Source organism: Clupea harengus, chromosome 5, assembly GCF_900700415.2.
Source record: "Clupea harengus chromosome 5, Ch_v2.0.2, whole genome shotgun sequence".
In the NCBI taxonomy this organism is placed as follows: Eukaryota; Metazoa; Chordata; class Actinopteri; order Clupeiformes; family Clupeidae; genus Clupea; species Clupea harengus.
Genome location: NC_045156.1, coordinates 29584338 through 29601678, shown reverse-complemented (window position 1 = coordinate 29601678; position 17341 = coordinate 29584338). Strand labels below are relative to the sequence as shown.

At 42.3% G+C, this 17341-nt stretch overlaps 1 protein-coding gene across 1 annotated transcript in view; it reads right to left on the bottom strand.

Moving 5' to 3' along the window:
- Nucleotides 1–10567: 10567 nt before the first annotated feature.
- Nucleotides 10568–17341, bottom strand: part of LOC116220595 (POC1 centriolar protein homolog A-like) — a 58210-nt gene continuing 51436 nt past the window's right edge. Inside the window, exon 8 of the mRNA XM_031568476.2 lies at nt 10568–11458. Within this exon, the coding sequence (XP_031424336.1) occupies nt 11345–11458 (114 nt within the window). The 3' untranslated portion in view covers nt 10568–11344. The remainder of the gene's footprint in view (nt 11459–17341) is intronic.

Here is a 17341-nt window from a genome sequence, read left to right as displayed (position 1 = left end):
AGAGGAGAGGAGGGGAGGGGAGAGGAGAGGAGAGGAGAGGAGAGGAGAGGAGAGGAGAGGAGGGGAGGGGAGAGGAGGGGAGAGGAGAGGAGAGGAGGGGAGAGGAGAGGAGAGGAGAGGAGAGGAGAGGAGAACTCATATGGAATAGAAAGAAAAGAAAATGGAAGGCTAGGGGGTGTGCGGCGATAATATAGGAAGAAGAAAATGGTAATTGAGGAAATAAAAAGAGAATAGTTGAGATAAAAAGGAGAGAGGCTTGCCACTCACTCATGGTATTCAGACAAGACAGGGGAGTTATTTCTAGGCCACTCCTGCCGACAGTGCAGTGCAGAATCTCAATCTTTCACATGCCCTCCATTTCCATCCCTTTTTTTATCCATCCACCTCTTCCTTTCTATTTCCCCCACTGTTCACCTTTCTCTGTCTGAGAACAGGGAAGCACACAGGCAGGGAAGGACTGACAAGGTCCAGCAGAGGTCAAGGATTTGCCTTTAAATCAAAGCTATGGAGGTATTTTCAAATGAAAAGGCCTGTGCCCTGTCGTGCTCTTACAGTCAGCTCTGAATGCGTAGCTAATGTCATATTCTCTTCTGCATACAAAAGAACCAAAAAGAAAAACGCACTCCAGTCCTCTGCAGCTCCGGAGGACCCCGGTAGAAAACACCCTCTCTGCCCGTGACGTCACTGCTGAAGTGCTTTCCAGTTTTACCTATTATGACTGCATCAGCATCCATGCCCCCATTCCATCTACCTCCATCCTCTGCCAGGAAGAGGCCGTCTGGCGAACGTCCAGTGTTAGCAGCTCTGCTCGGGGGTGGGGGGGTGGGGGGGCGCTGTGGATCCTGGTACAGTGCAGAAGACATCCCGTCATTACGCATGCAGGAGGCCACTTCTCTGGGTTCACCGCCCTGGCCTGAGTCGAAGAAGCGCGTGTGCAGACAGGAAGAAACAGGGGGGAGGCCATATGGATGAAGACTCAGAGAGAGACAGGAGGGTCTGTAAAGAAGCCTGGTCCTAGGTCATTGTGCATCTTGTCTACACTCTTGCATCTGAACTCAATGAGCAGTGAAATCAGAACAATTTCTCTACACTATGTAATCTCACTCGTGGGAAGAGTGAGATCATATCAATACACATAATAAATCTGAGATTACTACAGTTGTGGTATAATAATTAAGACCTTTGTCTTATGCCGTCAGATTAACAACATACCAGTGCTGCTTTCAGAATAAATATCACTGGATATCTTAATAAACACAAATAAATGGTGTTTCATGAGACGGAGTCACAATAACAAGCCGAGGAGCTTCTTGAAATCAGTCACACACTTGTCATGGGATCAGCTGTGTTCAGACACTTGGACTGCAGCTAGCAGGTCCCCGCATGTTACTGGTTCTCCCAGACACACAGTACATATCCAACTCATTCTCAAGGGCAGCAAGAGTGAGGACCCTCTAGAACAAAGACAAAAATATACTTTGAAGTTTGAAAATACAGATGTAACAGAAAGGTTGCTTCTCGTCATGTTCCCTCCAAGTGAACAAAGGTGTAGGTCCAGAGCAGATTCTCCCTGTAACTGGGGACTAGAACACACAAAAAAAAGGCTGGTTTGTGCCATTCAACCATCTCCCACTACAGAGCAGAAGTCTTTTGCAGTTGATCTAAAATAACAATAACCTTAACACGGTCTAAATGGTAGGTGGAAGACATAGAGAAAACCAATGACTCTACGCATGCCGCACCCAGTCAAACGTCATGGCCTAAATATAAACAACCAGCGAACGTAATTCCATGTCCGTGTGCCAAGTCCCTTACAGAATTCACATGCTGATGCCAGCGTCCATCTGGCCCACAGGTGCAGCCCACGGCATCATCCGTTTCCCTCTCAACCTGGCTAACAACTCAAAGTAGGTGTGCATGAGTGGATCTGTCCTTGAATAGTCCTGTATGGGGGGATCTACAAAACGCGCTTCAGTCAGCTGACAGTCAGTCGTCGCGCTGGATCCCTGGCCTAGCTTTGCACTGCTCTATCCTGGCATCGTGTTAAAAGAAAGGTGAGAAAGTATGTTTTCCCATCCAAAAGCCACCAGTACAGATTTGTGGTCATGGAGATAAAACACATGAGATCATCAGATTCACCCAGGTGTGGTAGAACCAACGGTCTGAATACATGATGTGTCAAGTGGCTGACGAAAATCAAGGGAGGCAAATCCAGTCTTTTTACATTCAGAGAACAAATGAACGGGAGCCAGATGTTAAACAAAAAATATTTCATTATTTATTTGCAGTATAAACATGTCTTGTTGTGTTGGTTTCCATATACTATACAATACATAGGGTCAATTTATATCCTTCATAAATCAGAAAAATGAACTGCCCGGTTACCAAGCCGTTTTATACATATATATATAGATTGCATCTTTAAAAAAAATGTATACAGCACATATAAAACAGCTATTTGACATGTATTTGAAGCTGTAACACGATGTAGATGCATTGTCAAAAAATCCCTGAAAAATTCCTCAGTGAGGTAAGATAAACATTTTCTGTCATTCACTTATCATTCTCTTCTTTCTCGCTATTTTATCTCTCTCTCTCTCTCTCTCTCTCTCTCGCACTCTTTTCCTCTCACGCTCAATATCACACTCTCTGACCATGATGTAGCTACAAGAAATTTCACAGAAAACCTCGTTCCTGTGTTCTGGCAATATACAAATAAAGAAAAACACTTATGGTTTCTCTTTTTCATTGTTACAGACACTCAAACATTCCTCCACGAGAAGCAGCGTGAAATCAAGGATTGACTTTTTCCAACTCAAAAAGCTCTGGACTGAAATCCACTTCAATCCTAGGGTGCGAGTATCACTTCTCAACGATGTTTCCTTATTGTGACAGGGTGCAGTCTTCAAACCAGCCATTTCCCTCGTGGGATACAGTCACTATCTTTGATGCTAGATTTAGGAGATGACTCTTTGCATATCTGCTCAAAATACATAATCATGTATATATATCTATATATATATATATTGAAAGGCCACAGGAATAGCATAGAGCACATAATGGAGTTCTATTAAAAATCAATTAAAGTGATGGCATTGTCTTATAGGACAGAACAGAAAGTTATGTTTAAGCGTACAGCTAAGTCTACATGTTGTGTAGCTACCCAGTACTTGGGCACATGAACGTGATGCCAAGCCCTGTACTTTGAACAACCCAGGTGACGACACCTCAGTGTCAAAGCAATTTACGGTGGAGTTCTTGGAATTGGAGTACAAAAGGAGAGGAATTTAAAAACCCGAGGCCATTATTGAAAAAAAAAAAAGAAAGAAAAAAAAAACACTGCAAAAGTTTCTTGATATATTGCAGAGAGTAACAAATACAACCTCTGACCCGTTAAAGACCATTAGTCACTCATTATTACTACACGTTGATTTCTTTTCTCAAATGAACAAACTTTTTCAACAATGTGGTTTTTTTTTTCTGAAGTGAGATACAAAGAGTATTGAACAGTCAGCATTAGAGAGAATTAAAAAGGTTATGTAAGGCCTGCTTCAAGCAACCCTGCCAACTCCCAACACTGACCATTTGGATGTTTCTGTCTTCAGAAACCCCTCTTGCTACATACTCTACGCTGCCCTGTCCAGCAGACACCCTCGGTCAGCAGAACAAAAGCAGCTAAAGCAGTTTAAAAAAACAGTTCCTAACATTCAGTTTCCATCCACTAAGAGTCATTCTCCCAACCGGGTTATGCCCTAGAGAGCATAGCATGCTCATTTAGAACAAATAATCATTTTCCTTTTGATTTGAATTCTTATAATTGTAGTATACTGTAATTGTAATGATCATAAAGGCCTGAGGGTGATTCAACCCTGCATGAAACAAACACTTTCTCTTAAGGAAGTGGGGCTTGTTGTTGCTGTGACAGAAAACGGTCCCATCTTTTGTCCGCGGCGACGGAACAATAAGCTTTAAGTAAGTGCACCCCCCACCCCCCCCCTCCCCCTCCAGCAGCTCTGCCCAATGCACCAGGCCAGCTGCATGGGCGCATCACAGCCTAGGACTGGCTGCCTGCCTCTCTCAATGTCTCTTTATCTCTGTGTGGAGTACCAGTTTTAAGTGCCAAGAAGTGAAAGGCTTCACCACTGTGCAAAATGCATTAGGTCATTACCAACATAGAAAAAAAGAATTCTTAAAAAAAAGGAAAGAAAGAAAAAAAAAAAAAAAAAAAAAAAACAATTGGATATTACAAAGTCTGTTGGTCTGTTGTCTTCTTCAAAATACAATCTAGAATTCGCCCAGGCCATACTGTCTTTGAATCATTTATATTTGGGACAAAAGAGCTTTTTTTCATTTCATATATGCGTATACGTATGTGACGTGAAAATGTATACAAATATACAAATGTGTACGACACATACTAATTGTATGTGCCAACACATTATATATGCATGTGCACGTTTGTGTTTGTTTTGTTGAAAAAAAAAAAAAAAATCAGACCCTACATTCGGTAGAGTGAGATCACCTCCTCTGATGAAAGAAAAGCAGAAATCCCAGACACTACATTGGCACCATTCATGTCAGGAGGTTGAGGGCGCCGTCCCAACAATAGACGACAAGAAGTTTAGCACTGCAGTTCCGTTCCCCTTTCTTTGTATGAAGCTCTGTGTGGTACTCAGTCTCTCACTCCTTTTTTTTCTTTTCCAATTAAAGAACAAAAAAAAAAAAAAGAACAGTCTATTCCAAAAGGCAAGAAAAGCTGCATCTCAAATCATGGAGGTGGCAGCAAGACAGGGCTTCAAGAGTGGTGGGTGATTCCCTCCAACAAGAGCCACTCAGAGAAACAGTCCCAAGACCCCTTTGCCACCATCCCCCTCCTTTTCCTCTTCCTCCTCCTCCTCCTCCTCATCCTCTTAACAGCTTTGCACCTTTCATTTCAACTCTTTAGCATTTTAACATTTAAGCTGTTAGCTCAAAATGCTTCCCATGTGGGTGATGGGAAAGATAAACATTCATTTGAGTGGCTGCTCATGCCACCTGGCCACGACATGGTCGTCTCTCTTCTGGTGACCCAATGCCAGGGCATCTCATGTGGACTCCAGAGTGTCCAGCTGGAACACATTGTGATTCGTGGGCGTGGTGAAGAAGAGCTGGTCATTGGGCGTGCGGTTGTCACAGGGGCTGTTAAGACCCAGTGTCCTCTCAAAGTCAAGGAGCTGCCCCATGAAGTTGAAGTTTGGTGAGATGTTGGACTTTTTGCGCTTGACGAAGTCATAGGCGTCGTTGAGTGACAGGTTGAGCTTCTGCATCAGGTAGGCCACGGTGACCGTCACCGAGCGGCTAATGCCGGCCAGGCAGTGCACCAGGATGCCACACTTTTTGGAACGAGCTTCATCTAGAAGAGGAGGGACAGAGGAGGAGGAGGAAGGTTAAAATACTGAGAGACATTGAGGTCAATGGAACACTGTTAACGGTGGAAGTATAGCAAAGGACAAAGCTAAATGCACAACTTTCTCAAAGCAACAATAAAATAAATAACTGGAATTTAAGCAGGAGACATGAACTATATTTAGAAATCAATTCATTCATGTTGCATCTGAATGGGAACTCTGAGCACGGCAACACGGTGTGCTCAAGGACAGAAGCAGACACATGTGGAACTGGAGGGTTAATCTTTTTTGTGCTGTCCCTGGGCTCAATTATGAATGAAGTCTGAATCTCACATATGAATGGAAGGATTTCTGAGAGGTGAAAATGTAGAGAAGCCACATTTGCATTGAAAAATGTTCCCCTCTTGTAAATCATGTTCTCTTAACCGTCTGTACTGGAACACCAGATGTTATATATTGATGACTAGTGAATATGCTGTCTCATTCAGCAATGTAACACGGTTTACCAGTGAGACATTAACAATAAGCATAACAGACACTCACTCACTCACCCTCATATATTCTCTCTCTCTCTCTCTCTCTCTCTCTCTCTCTCTCTCTCTCTCTCTCTCTCTCTCTCTCTCTCTCTCTCTCTCTCTCTCTCTCTCTCTCTCTCTCTCTCTCTCTCTCTCTCTCTCTCTCTCTCTCTCTCTCTCTCTCTCTCTCTCTCTCTCTCTCTCTCTCTCTCTCTCTCTCTCTCTCTCTCTCTCATGGATGGAGACAACACATTTCCACTACAGCTGCATCTCCTTGAGGCCAGCTACCTTAAAACCAGTGTCTGAGAGACTGTAGGAATATTAATGTCCCCCCCCTCCAAAGTCAGAGCACCTCAGTGTCTCACAATCACTCTGTTTTACTACAGCTTTGGCTCTGAAAGAGGGAAGAAATTCATGTAATTTAATTAAATTAATGTCATTTAATCTGTCATTTCACGTTATGACTGAGCCAGCTAGCATTAGGAGACAACTTTCAGCACATGTATATGCAAACTCCATATGGAAACCAGTAATTCTTGTTCTTATGAACATACATATTTCATTTCATAGTATTTCATAGTATTTGCGGTGCTAAACTACTCTTTACCTGCCCTTGTTTGGGCTACATTGGAGACTACTATGCTCTGGTCACCCGAAATCACACAATGCCTAAGCAAAGCTTGTCAGCAAAACTAGCATAAAGCAAAAGTGAAATGAATTAAGGGGAAAACATACAACTCCAAGCCACAAGACAGGATGTTATGACACATTCTGGCACACAGTGTATTTCCTCCCCTTGTTCAAGAATTTGTTTTGGAAGCAGGTCAGACTTCACTGTGACCACAGGAAATAATGTTTGGTGTTGGAATTGAAAGAGACCTCCATTTCCTGTTGTTTTTGCAGTGTTCTGTACAAGTCAATACACTCTTCATCTAAGTTCTGAATGGTGAAAATAACCACCAATGCCACTGGGAGTACATAACACCAGTATTCTATTATACACTAGCAATGATACTGATAGGCACATATATATACACATGCTAAATGTCCCCAACTTGGCTTCATAAGGTAAGGACAGGGGACATTTCATTACAGAATAAAACATTTTCGTCACATGGTCACATCCTAACATTTGTATCAATGGACCTGGACATTTAACAACTATACAGCCCTGGAGAAATGTATGCAATTCCCTTCTCGCAATTCCCCAAAACAGACTGAAAGAGGTCAAAGCCTCCTGATAATGGTTTGACATGAAGTCATATTTCTCCTCAATAGCAGCACTTTGTCAAAAAAACAAACATTGCTATAGACATGCTCAATGCCAAACAAACACATTCCTAAGTATGTGAATTATAAACAACTATTCTTGAAACAGGATTATAAATGTTGAACTTTAGATTATGAGCAAAGATTATGAGCAGTTTTTGAAACCTAAAGTGGGACAGAATGCACAGGCGCTCACATTGAGCACTTCCCCAAAACCTTAGTTTTCTTAAAATGGCTTCCCCATTCAGGGGAACGATGTTAACTTGAAGAAGGAACAGGCCATCAAATGTAAACTGCTTCCAGATGCACTAAAAGGGGTTGTAGGCCTGCTCTAGCAAGTGAAAACACACATTAATTGGCCTTTTGTCTCATGAGCGGTGGGCCTACCCATGTAAAAAGCCTGTCCTTTACTCATGGTCTCTCTCAGGTCTAATGCCATAATAGTAAATGATTAATGAACTTCGGAATACAAATGTGACAATCAGTAGCATAGGTTGAGGAAACTACATTAACACCTTTAAGCCCACAAAAGCCACATGCTGCTCAAGTGGCATTTCCTGAAAAACACCACACGCTCACACTTCTGAGGTGCACAAAACCTGCCAAGAGGCTCTAAAACAGTTCTCCTGTCTGACTATCATTTGGCACTTTAGTGAAGGCCTCATATTCTGACAGAGGGTCACAAAGGCTTTTTTCCCCACTGTAAAATATAAAATGTCTTTCTTTTCTAAATCTGTGCAACTTCCAACATACTCTTTCCTGTCTCTCTCATCCCAACAACTACCAGAGACCTTCTAAATAAGTGGTCTGTGACCATTCATAAAAAAAAAACAGTCTGTTGATTTAAAAAAAATAAAAATGAAACAAATAAACACACTTCCCTGAAACATGTAGGAAGCGGTGTGAGGAATCGTGAAACACGTTGGAGGTTCTTTTCACACACTGAACAAATGCGTGAGCAACAGGGTTTTCTCATGCTGTTCTAATGGGCATTAACCCATCCTTGCAGCACATATTCTCATAGAAAACAAATCCTAATGGCCCTCTGAACCCTTGCTCATTTCTCCAAAGCCACTAGGACAGCAGCACTCGTTAATAGGGTTGTTTACTCAAGTTACTCCACACTTGTATTTATCCTTCCCAATCTCTTCACATTGCCTGAACCATGGAGCAGTTGACAGATGACTGTCTCTTCCTGAGAGAATTCAGTTGAGTAATCTGCTGATGAGTGCTAGTCAATCAATAACTCAAGCTTCCTGTGTGCTGTTCATTCAGCTTGCTCACGGTTATCTGTGCTCACAGTTCAGTGAGTGCCACATTTCCAGATAAGGTCATTTACACAACCTGTTGGATGGCAATCATAAACTGTTCTGTGCCAACATCATTTTCTTTTAGAGGGCCTAATTCCTGAAAATACTCATAAACTACAACTGCATATGTGCAGGATTGATTGAGACACAGTTGCATAGAGAAGCCAACAAGCATTTCTGATATACAATTAAAATAAAAAAGCAAAATAGTCTTTTTCTAAACCAGATAAATAATGAATGAGCTACTGCAAAAGGAGAGGAGAGATAATCAGCCTGCATTACTGACATTCAGACTCCAAATGGATTAACTATGAGGTAATCTCTCTCACTACTACTACCCCCATACTCTGTTCTGGAATAATGACCAGTTCCTTTTAGAATGCATATCGAAGAACATACCGTGATGCATTCGGCCATGGACACCAGAGATAAGAAAAGATCTGAATAGGGCATCACTTGCCTTCTTGGTCTTTGATAAAAGCAGAACATCAACACCTGCCGGTTCAGGACAGAGCGCCACACTATCGAGAGGCTTAGTGGAGTCTCTCCCTGCCTCCCTCGCTCCCTCCCTCCGTCCCGAACATGCTGAATGAGAGGATCTGGTTTCGATTTCAAGCCCCTTAAATCCTTTGAAAATAAATAATGAGTGGGCAAATTAGAGGCTAAGAAAAACAGAGAGAACAAAGCTGAGGGATCATTACAGCACTGGGTGAACTGTGGCACACTGCTCTTCCGAAACAAAGCCAGTAGCGTGGAGAGATGAAAAATGCATCCAGATGTTATCTCCGTAAGAGGCCAAGCAGAGAGAGAGGGGAAGCACAGGAGAGGCGGAGAGGGAGAAGAGTGACAGAGGGGGGAAGGGAAGAGTCCAAAAACAGAACAATGTGTCTAGTAAGTGCTACCTCAACCTCACAGTCCACACATGTGTTGCATGAAGAGAATTGCTGATTCCCCCCCCCCCCACAGAAAGGGCACACAAACTCGGCAAAGGGGGATGGGAGGGTTCTAAAACATGCCTCTAATTAAACCCAGACACCCATCTCCTTCGGAGCCCCAACCTTTGCAGCAGCATCCCAGGAGGTTCTTGGTGATGCACGTGTCTGGGCCTTCACAGAGCTCTGCCCCGGTCTTTAGTCCAGCCCAGGTAGGCAGAACCGGACCGGGCCCAGCACAAGCAAAATGCTATTTTGTTTTTTCTTTTCTTTTTTCCATGAACAGCCAGCCATTTTGAAAGAAACTCCACACTGAAGAGGCCGGATGTGGCCTCACTCGCTCATAGACAGAGCCCCAACTAGCCTCCCTACTTTCCTCTTCAGACCCTCCCAGATCCCAAGGGATCAGTCACAACACAGAAGACACTCTTGCTGTGATGGCAGTAAAGTCATCCGTCGGGCAAGTCAGATGACAACAAACTTTTAAAAACTTTTCTCTATTCTTGACTCAAATTACACTGTAAAAATCGTTTTTTTTTTAAAGATTATATTTGTATTTCATCTAGAATTGGTGAACAAAAGTACTGAGCTCAAATAACAAATCATTTTTCAAGTCTACTGTTGGCATGTTTTAGGTTTTATTTTTTGGGTCTATTGATGGTAATGATTGTAATGTTGTCTTTTATGAGGGAAAAAAGCTACATATTATCAGTGCACTACCTATACCTTTGCATGTGTCCCAAAATAGGGCAAAATGTGTATGATAAGTCTGGATAAAACTATAGATGTGTGTGATGACTATTGTAAAGTTAGCAGTCCAATTTCTTGTTCACAAGGAGCTCAAAATTGGGCGTAGTAAGTAAAAGAGAAAAGTGCTGCTCTGGTCAACTTAAGAGCAGGTTTTATGATGGAACGCCTGTTGTCGTAGCCTTATCAGATGTAGATTTCCACACCACAACTAAACCCTTAATAAGTTTTCTCCAGATATGCACTCTCATCCTAAATGGATGAGGTTGTGTCTGGCCTTGAAAGCTGTTACTGAAAGAACTCACAGGGTAAAGGGTACAAAGAATGGAATGTCATGTCAATGTTTATTAATCATTAAACATACTAAAACAATCTTTTGTCTGACAACTTGTAATAGCAAAACACATTTAACTTTAATACTTACAGACTTAAAGCCTTAGGTAATTTCCTGTTCAATGACACAATCAAGTTCAGAAAGGAACACGTTCAGGCATATCACACACCTCAAAAACACAAAACAGCACAGCACATTACACCTCTAAGAGATCGATGTTAAGGCACCCAAATAGATTTGCTTCATGGTCATCTTTAAATAACTTAAAAAAAAAGATATTCACTTTTATTCAATTCATTGAATTTGTGTAATGTGTGTTTTCATTGTGTATGATATTGCATAGGGGCGTTGACAATGTTCACATTTATTTAAATGTCCCTGGCCAGGCATCATTGTAAGCCAAGTCCTCAATGGGACTAATGACACATCTTGCTTAGCAGAAAACAACTTCTCAGTGAAATTCTCAACGCCAAATGTTGTGGATATTTGTCTTTCTTTCCCATGTAATATTATGTACACCTCCAGCTCACTTACCTACTGACATACTTCAAGTGAAAAACAACGACACTTGAACCTACCCAAAGACAACAGCACACCTAAAACCTAGTAGCAGTTTGCCTTCCCTGGTGGACTGGCTTTCCAAATGAATATCCTTCACGCCCACAAGGTGTGGGCGAACTCTGAACAGCCCCCTTCTGTGCTCCCGACCGAGCAAAGGGGCAGGACAGTGGCTCACAGGGAGACACAGGAGGAGGTGAGAGGGACAGGGGGGAAAAAGAGAAACAAGGGAAACAGATTTGGGTTGGGATAGACCAGGTGCCCTCTCTTCCTTTAAGGAAGGATGCAGTATTCACACCCCAGGCTGCTGCTGTTGTTGTTGCAGTGCGATCTTCTGCTGGTTGTCAATACACTCCTTCAGCTTGTCCTCTGTCAGAGTGAGCCTCTGTTCCAAGATTGCCACCGTCTGCCAGGGAGAAAAAGGGGAAGGACAAGAGGAGCAGAGGAAGGAGAGGAGAAGAGAAGGGGTTGGTAATAATACAGCGTCACAAAAATGCATGAATGCACCCATTTCAGCCGCCAACAGATGTGGTGTTATTCCAGACTGGGGACAATCCCAGCGATTATGAAGGGTGGAATGCACTTTGCTCACGCTGGCGCGCGTCAGGAAGGAGTGAGTGAACACAGCGTCTTCTCTTTGCCATGGAAAAGACTGGAGAAAGTCGCTGGCTTCTTGTGGTCTACTGAGGCTAGACACATGTCACATACACTACCATTCAAACGTTTAGAATCGCTCAGAAAATGATTTCCTTAATAACAAATGTTTAGCCAGGAAATATGTTGAAAGTGAATAGAAAATATTTGATTCTAAATGATCAGAAATCTATCATTTCACAGCAATTACAGCCTTGCAGACCCTTGGCATTCAAGTTGTCAATTTTTTTAAAAGGACATCTGCAGAAACTTCATCCCATGCTTCCTGAAGCAGTTCCCACAACTTGGACTGACCTGATAGCAGTTTTTTCGTACTACAGGTTTGTGATCCTGTGAATGGGTTGGCCAATCCATCACAAATGCTCACACTTTAGATTCTCAAGTAGCCTACTCTACTGCTTATTTAAACAGCACATTTTTCAGCTGTGCATAACATCATTGTAAAAGGGTTTTTCTAATGACGAATTCGCCTTTTAAGATAATAATTTAGGATTAGCACAACATAAAAGAAAACTTTGTGATTTTTTAGATTTTTAGATTTTTTTTTGGGTCCACATTTTTACTAGGAACAAATGGCAATTGAAATAAGTCCAGTATTGAGTTTCAATGCTAAAACCAGCAACTGCAAAATGGCTGTACGAGCATGCCCATCTAAGTAAACCGCTTGTTTTAGTCACTGACAGACTTGTTAATGTTATTGTCTGACAACATGGGGATGACAGAGATACACCTGCATCTTTTTGCCTCAATAACTGTAAAGAAACTGTAGGAAATGACTGTTCGTACAGTCAGTGTTCTACCTTTCTCCTCTCCCGAGTCTCTGAAATAGCCCCCATTCAGGGCCTGTAATCGATTGTGAAAGAGGGGCGCTCTCCTTTGAGTACCCATTCCAGCACCACAGGACAGGCTAATCTTTACTGTTCGTTACCAAAACTACAACTGTAGAAACATTATTGACTAGGACTATTTTCCTAAGAAAAAGTAAGAAATGTCTACACACAGTCCTGGCACTGTAAATGGGAAACAAACAACGTAGCTGGGCAGGCAGAGTGAGTACACCTCACTCACTGACATATGAAGAGAAATGCTAGCGACAGACGCTAGCATCCATGGGTTTCAGCCTCCTTGCTAGCATGCCCAGCTCCCATATGCGAGGTTTCTAGTTCAAGTCCAGTGTAGGACTGTGACTCAGCCCTTTTGTGGTACTTATAATGCCCAATCAACACTACGTGTAGTTTTTTTTAACAGCTTTAAACTTCCACTAATGGAAATGGATGGACGGTGTAGTTATTAAGAGATAACTACATGCTAATCCAAACTAATAATGCAGTGTAGTGCTCTATGAGTTTGCATTTTTTGTCTTTGTGCCCCAAAGAGGGATAGCAGAGGTGGCTGGTTTCAAGCCACAGACAACCTGGTCAGCCCAGGCCACTGGCATTCTTAAAAGCGAAGTGTATTGTGCTCTGGCCAACTAATTGAGTGAAACAAACCTTCTACATAAGCACATTTGTTTTCATGTGTTAGGAGTCAAATTGAGCTCAATGTTTTCTTCACGGTGTGTTGGCCTGGCATTGTAACTTTTCTGTCCTTTACGGATGAAAAGCCAGACTGACTGAGAATATCTTGAAAGACAGAATATGTTCAAATTAAAGTTGACCGGATCAAAAAGTGGATTCATACGGGTCCTTTACGTTCACACACAAATACTGTAGCAAAATATACTGAGCCCCCTACAAACTTTTAGGAAGAGCGGCGTAAAATCAATTTACAGCAACAAGAAATCATTTGAATTTCTATTTATAGCAAAAACAGCGTCTGACCTTGCTGTAATATCTTGTCTCACAGGACCAGTGTTTTTCCACAACAGACCAATTCCTACTCATCTTACTGAGTTGAGATAGGGGGGAGGGAGAGAAAGGGAAATGGAGAGCAAGAGAGAGAAGGAGGGAAATAGAGAGAGAGAGGGAGGGAAGCAGTGAGACCGAAGGCGAGAGGGAGGGAGGGAGGGAGGGAGGGAGGGAGGGAGGGAGACAGAGAAACAACTATGTGAAGAGTGCCTGGATGATCCCCACACTGTGGCTCTGGGATACCTCGACCCTGAGCTGACCCTTGCATGCATGTGGACATGCGGATCCAGTGTGTAGGCGAGACGGAGACATGGCAAGGCCAGCACGCCGTAAACAGGCTTCCGGAGTCCCCCCCTCCCCCTCCCCCTCCCCACAGGGGCCCGGGCCTGGACTCGATAACATCTGCTGGTATTTCACGCTGCAGGGAAAAGGGTTTTGCATTTCCTTCCTCTGTGAGTGTGCTTTTCCAATCAATACGCTGTGCCTGTCACGCTCATCTCTGAGAGCTGAAAACATCCCCGCTCTTTATTCACTTACTAAACTGCAACACTCTTATCACGGTTTGTATGGAGGGTTACATATTTAAATATACAAGCCATTTGGAAATAGCCTTGTTTGGAATGACAAAAACAATCTCAATCCAGTCTGGTCAATCAACAAGATTCTGACTTGATTAAGAAACTACAACTTTCCAATGTTTTAAAATAACTCCACATGCCCAGGTATTTCAGGTACCTTAACAAACCCTTCCAGTTATTGCTTAGATTCACACCATCATTCCATTCTTTTTTCTATTTCTATTTTCCTATTTTTATTTTAAATCTATTTGGGTTTTAGTAGTGAAGGTTCACCCAAAAACTGATAGCAAAGACTTGTCATAGTTGTCCACACAACTGGGAACAAAGCAAACACAAAATGAAGAGCTAACGTGTGTGCCGTGTATGAGATACAGTGCAGAGGCAAAATGACAGATTTCATATTTAGAGTCTCGCGATGAACCCAACTAGATGCTCCAGTGGCTGCAGTGGCTGGGGTGTGGGTGTGGGTGTTTCTAGTTTCCAGATGTGAAGGCTGATTAGCCAACCTCATGCCTATTCAGCACTAGGTACAATATCTGATCTTTCATACATTATATTCTTAAAGTTTCCACTACATACCATGTCTGCAGGGGAGCCTTACTTCCAATATGGTGATTATCTAGGCAAGGAGTGGGAGGAGAGGACCTCTCTTGGAGTTGTGCAGAAGAGGAAAGAGATGAAGACTAGCTAACACAGCAGATTCCTGTGTTTCAGGTTCAAATGGGAATTATTCATCACTGCCTCCAAGCAACTTCGTACACTCCTTCAACCAAAAGAGGCAGAAAAAAAAGGAGGAAGGGAGAACTGAAGTCCTGGGATTTGGAATATTCATTACATCAGATGCATTGCTGTAGGATTAAATGTGCTTCTGTAGAAAAGGACAAGTAGCAGTCTGTCACCATGGTAGAGAAGACCATTAAAGAACAGTTTGGGATCCTCTAACAATACCACTTCAAGATTACTCCAGAGAAAACCTCAGTTGCACTGAGAGAAATGACAAACTACAACGAACATAGGTAATAAAAAAACATTGCCTAATGAGAAAGAAACATACCGGAATTTCCCCACTATTAACCGTGGTTTATAAATACATTGATTTTGCAAAATGTCTGCAGCCCTGCGGTTAATACTTGAGTGTGTCCAATACACTTGAGTGCATTTTTTCTTTAACCTGGTACTTAGTAATGCGCACAGTAACTCTGCCAGGTAAAGCATGAATGGGTCTCTCTCTCTCTTTCACAAATCCCATTAACGTATCACGTAAAAACAACATTGGAGAGGTAACACATTATCATTTCACATTTAGGGCCTCATTTACGTATGTTTGCCAAACCGCATACAGCGGACACAATGTGTTTCCGCATTTTGCGTAGTATTTATCAAACAAGAACCTCGTCGCGTAATCAGAGCCTTACTCCGCCCTCTAATGTTATTAGCGCGCCGCTAAAATAGGGGAGAATGGGTCAGTGTGTTCCTGCCACCATGGATGATGAGTTAGAATTAGAATTAGAGCTTTTGGTTCACGAGGTTGCAGAAAACTTAGACCCCGTCCACACTATCCCGGGTAAATATAGAAACGCATTAATATTTCTCCGTTTAGCCCTTCGGTCCACACTAAAACGGCGTATTCCGACACTGAAAACGATGCTTTTCAAAAATGCTGCCCTAGGCGAATACATTTGAAAACGCGATGACATTCGGTTGTCATGGCACTGTGGGTAGCCTGCGCTCGAGAGGCTATAACGTCAAAATAAACATGGAAGGTGAAATAAATATCTCTACAATTTACTTAGTTTAGTTAGTGTACTTCAGGTACAAGTACTTTTCCTGAATAGATACGCGTTACTCCTACGCAGAAGGCGAGCGCTGTACTCGGTGTGCTTGAACGCTGGGGGGAAAAGGCAAAGACGACGGTTTAAACCAGACCTGGGCAAAGTGCGGCCCAAGGGCAATTTGCGGCCCGTTGGCTGTCCCTGTGCGGATCGCGGAGGTCAATTGTAAATTAGTAATCAAACGTAAATACCTGTACTTATTATACGGCTCTTCAGAATGTTCCAAAAAGTTCAGTTGATTTGAATGGGCCATCCCAACGTTCGCAGGTCTGTAATTTCTTTATATTCACTGCTGCGAAAAATGTATGACTGGTGTCATTGGCAACGGGTTTTGTGCTTCTAATTCACATCTTTCATATCATTCCGCAACGCAAGTAGTCCGGTCATTTCACGTAACTGAAAGTCATTGAAACTTGAAGTCAGAAGGTGGGTTGCTTCGCATTTGCGTGAAGAACTAAACGGCAACAAAATCATTAAAAAGAGGTATTTTGGAGAAATGTCTTCTATTATTTTGGCAAGTAACCGTATAATAAGCGGGATATTTTTTTATTTCCGTAGGCCTACATTTGTGCGTGTGCGCGTGCCTGCAACCATTTGCGCTGATAAATATTTATATTACTATTAATTTGTATACTTATACTATTGCATTGCAAGCTTGCTCTCGTGTGTGTGTGTGTGTGCCATGTGTATTGGTCGTCTGGGAACACCTTTAATACTGCAAACATGCTCATTTTCAAAATCGTTTTGGTGAATGTTGATTACATGTTGATTAAATAATGTTGGCGTTTTTACTATGCCTGCACCAAAATGTTTTGATAGCCTAAATGCAACATCTAATCTTAGCAGTTAATCAAAACCATACAATTTAATGTTTTTTTTTATAAAGAGATACAACTTATATTGAGCAGAATTGAGTTCAGCCTATTGGTCCGGCCCTCCACAACAGTCCCACTATCTCATGTGGCCCCTTGGGGAAAATAATTGCCCACCCCTGGTTTAAACCCTACATGGAGTGGCGATTCTGGGTAAGACCAGCTAGCTGGTGGGACAATTTTTTTATATGCCTATATTCAATGATATATCAAATAAACATAGCACAAAAAGTAAGGAAATTTGTGTTTGGTAGATTATTTCTTTGTTGTAACAATGCTTCTTGGCAATAAATCTTATACCGTTGGAAAGCCTGTTTATTTCCCTTTTAAATGGTGCCACATTTGTAAGGAACATGCATTTGTGGGATGAGCAGCACAGCTGAGTATGTGGGTTGCGCCCATGAAAAATGTGCCAAAATTGCTAAATGCTAAATGCTAAACAGTTTATTCTTATGTTGGTATTCAACTCAAAAACGCGACATTCCTGCAAAGTTATTGCATGCAGT